The sequence below is a fragment of the Ricinus communis genome, chromosome 5, assembly GCF_019578655.1.
Source record: "Ricinus communis isolate WT05 ecotype wild-type chromosome 5, ASM1957865v1, whole genome shotgun sequence".
Classification (NCBI taxonomy): Eukaryota; Viridiplantae; Streptophyta; class Magnoliopsida; order Malpighiales; family Euphorbiaceae; genus Ricinus; species Ricinus communis.
In genome coordinates, this window is record NC_063260.1 from 18,302,257 (window position 1) to 18,305,208 (window position 2,952).

At 30.3% G+C, this 2,952-nt stretch overlaps 1 protein-coding gene across 1 annotated transcript; it reads left to right on the top strand.

Moving 5' to 3' along the window:
- The first annotated feature begins 764 nt into the window (after positions 1-764).
- LOC107262217 (exopolygalacturonase-like) lies at positions 765-2,623 on the top strand. Its single transcript, XM_048374706.1, has 4 exons — positions 765-1,049; positions 1,164-1,472; positions 1,581-2,096; positions 2,251-2,623. The coding sequence occupies exons 1-4, from the start codon at positions 918-920 to the stop codon at positions 2,470-2,472; spliced, it is 1,179 nt and encodes a 392-aa protein (XP_048230663.1). The 5' UTR covers positions 765-917; the 3' UTR covers positions 2,473-2,623.
- Positions 2,624-2,952: the final 329 nt, after the last annotated feature.

Genomic DNA, 2,952 nt, shown 5'->3' on the forward strand with positions numbered 1-2,952 from the left:
TTCGTATACTTGTGAGTACTAAGTTTGAAACATCAATATTTGTAGACGCCATTCTTTTAAAGGAATGAAAATGTATTACTATCAATCTAAAGTAGAATTGAAAAGAAAATTTAATTAGAAAATTGTTTGTTCATGTCAAGAAGTAATAAATTGATTTCATTGACTTATGTCTTAAAAAAAAATATTGTAACTATAATATAATAAGCAACATTAAATATAAAACTATTTAAGTTAATTAATAATTTATGGTATGAATCAAATTACGATTCATTTAATATTATGATAAGAATTAAATTAAGAGTAATATAAGAACTAATTAGATGATTCATTAATGATAAAAATAAATAATAAATATATATACATCAATTTGTAACAAAAATAATTTATGATGGATAAAAAGGATAATTATAAAATTTTACTTTGAAATCCAATTATAATCCGTATTATTATGGATCAAGTTGATTCTATAGCTTCACTCATAAAATAATGGATTTCAACGGAAAAGTTGCGGTTGATCAAAAACTATCAAAGGCATTGAATGATGCCACTCTACTTTAGTTTTTAAAAATTTGTTTCTCCTTTTACGAATGAGTGAGAATGATTAAACATAGTGAAACTGTTTAAATCATTCAAAAGAAGAATCCAAATTTAGATGATTAACATGAGATATTAAATTACTATTACTTTTATTTCTTAGAACATCAATTTGACTTTACTAAAATTAATGAGTAAACAACTAATAATAGAGTGGAAGTTACGCAAAAAAAGGTTGCGAGTTTCTGCATCACTTAACTAAACTTAGCTAATGGGTTGCTTTATAAAGACATTAAAAAAAAAAAAAAGGAAACTCGTGCATATCAGCCGTGACATCTAGCCAAAGAAAATAAAAGAAGGAGAAGCAACTTTGATTGAATAAGATGGCCTTGAAAACAAGTGCCTGGACACTATCATTGTTGCTTTTCTTCGCTTCTACCTTTCAAGCATACTCTACTACATTTGACATCAAACAATATGGTGCCAAAGCTGATGGAGAAACAGATATCAGTAAGGTACGTATACATGAGCATTCATTTAATTCATGCCTTGCCTACCATGAATGAATGTTAATTAACTAAATCTTTGAAACTTAACTTTGCATTTTGATTTTCTTTATTTATTCTTAGGCTATATTAAGTGCTTGGAAAGTTGCATGTACAGCACCGGGTGTAAGCAAAGTCTTAATACCAAAAGGTACATATGCATTACGTAAATTAGATATCATGGGTCCTTGCAAGGGTGCAATGGTGCTCCAAGTCGAAGGAATCTTACAGGCACCTGTAGATGCAAACGAACTTCGTGGGGATGGTTGGGTTAGTTTCAATCACATTGATCAATTTACAATGTCTGGTGGTGGAACTTTTGATGGACAAGGAGAACTCACATGGAAGAAATACAATTGTATGGAAAGAAACAATTGTAAAGTTCTTCCCACCGTAAGTTCTTCTCTATAAAACTATAAATTCTTCTCTTTTTTTTCATAATAGTGTTGATAGTAACAAATTTTCTTTCATGAATATCTTATTGTTTTAAAAAATTATCAGAGTTTAAGGTTCAACTTCATCAACAATGGCATAGTCCAGGGTATAACTTCTCTCAACAGCAAAAACTTTCATGTCAATGTCTTGGGGTGTAAGAACTTTACCTTCCAACAGTTTACAGTCTCTGCACCAGCAATTAGCTTTAATACAGATGGAATTCATATTGGACGTTCAAATGGAGTTAACATAATTGATACAAAGATTAGCACCGGTGATGATTGTATCTCTATTGGTGACGGTAGCCAACAAATTACAATCACAGGAGTTACATGTGGACCTGGACATGGCATTAGTATAGGAAGTTTAGGAAAATATCCAAATGAAGCACCCGTATCCGGTGTTTTTGTTTCGAAGAGCACTCTCTCAAACACCGCTAATGGTGTTAGGATTAAATCTTGGCCAGCATTATACGGCGGCATTGCGTCTAATATTCATTTTACAGATATTACCATGAATAACGTAGCCAATCCTATCCTAATTGATCAAATGTATTGCCCATGGAACCGATGCAACAACAAGGTAATTTTTTTATGAAAACAATAAGAAAAGAGTACAATTTTTGGTTTTAGATTATATTTATTCTTATTAAATGATGTTATATATATATATATATATTTATTTATTTATGGATGCTAGTAATTATGTTTATGCATTTCTTCTCTTATCTTTTTAGGGTTCATCAAAAGTTAAGATCAGTAACGTTAGCTTCAAGGATATAAGGGGCACTACCACAACGCCTGTTGCTGTTCAACTCATTTGTAGCAGAGGCATTCCATGTGAGAATGTGAAACTCATTAACATTAACCTCAGATATATTGGGAATAAAGCTGCATTAACATCTGTATGTTCCAATGTTAAACCCATGATTAGCGGGATCCTGCCATCTGGATGTTAACGTACATGGAAGAGTTGCATTTAAATCCTTCTTTTATTTTCTTCATTAATATGTATTATTACGGCTGAGATGTTCACTTGATATGTATCTTGTTTCTTGTAATAAGTATATATATATATTTAATGAAATTATACTTAATACGTTACTTCAATCTCTCTCTAAATACGTGGTCAAAATTTATTTTCTCAGTACAATATTAGGTGGTTTAAGTTTACATCATTGGTTTTAATAATGATTGCTAATTAGAGTAATTTTTATGATTGTATTAGTCATTTTGATTGGTTGTTAACTTGTTAATATGAGAATGGAATAAGAGAGAAGTAAATGTAAGTGCAAGAGAATAGTATGGTTGTTAATCTATAAGGAATTCCAAGTGTAGCTGGTTGCCAAATGCTTATTATATATGTTGTTCTTGCAACTACATAGAATTTGGTAGCATATTTGACCAATTTAAATTATTTTTCTAAATATTGGTTAATC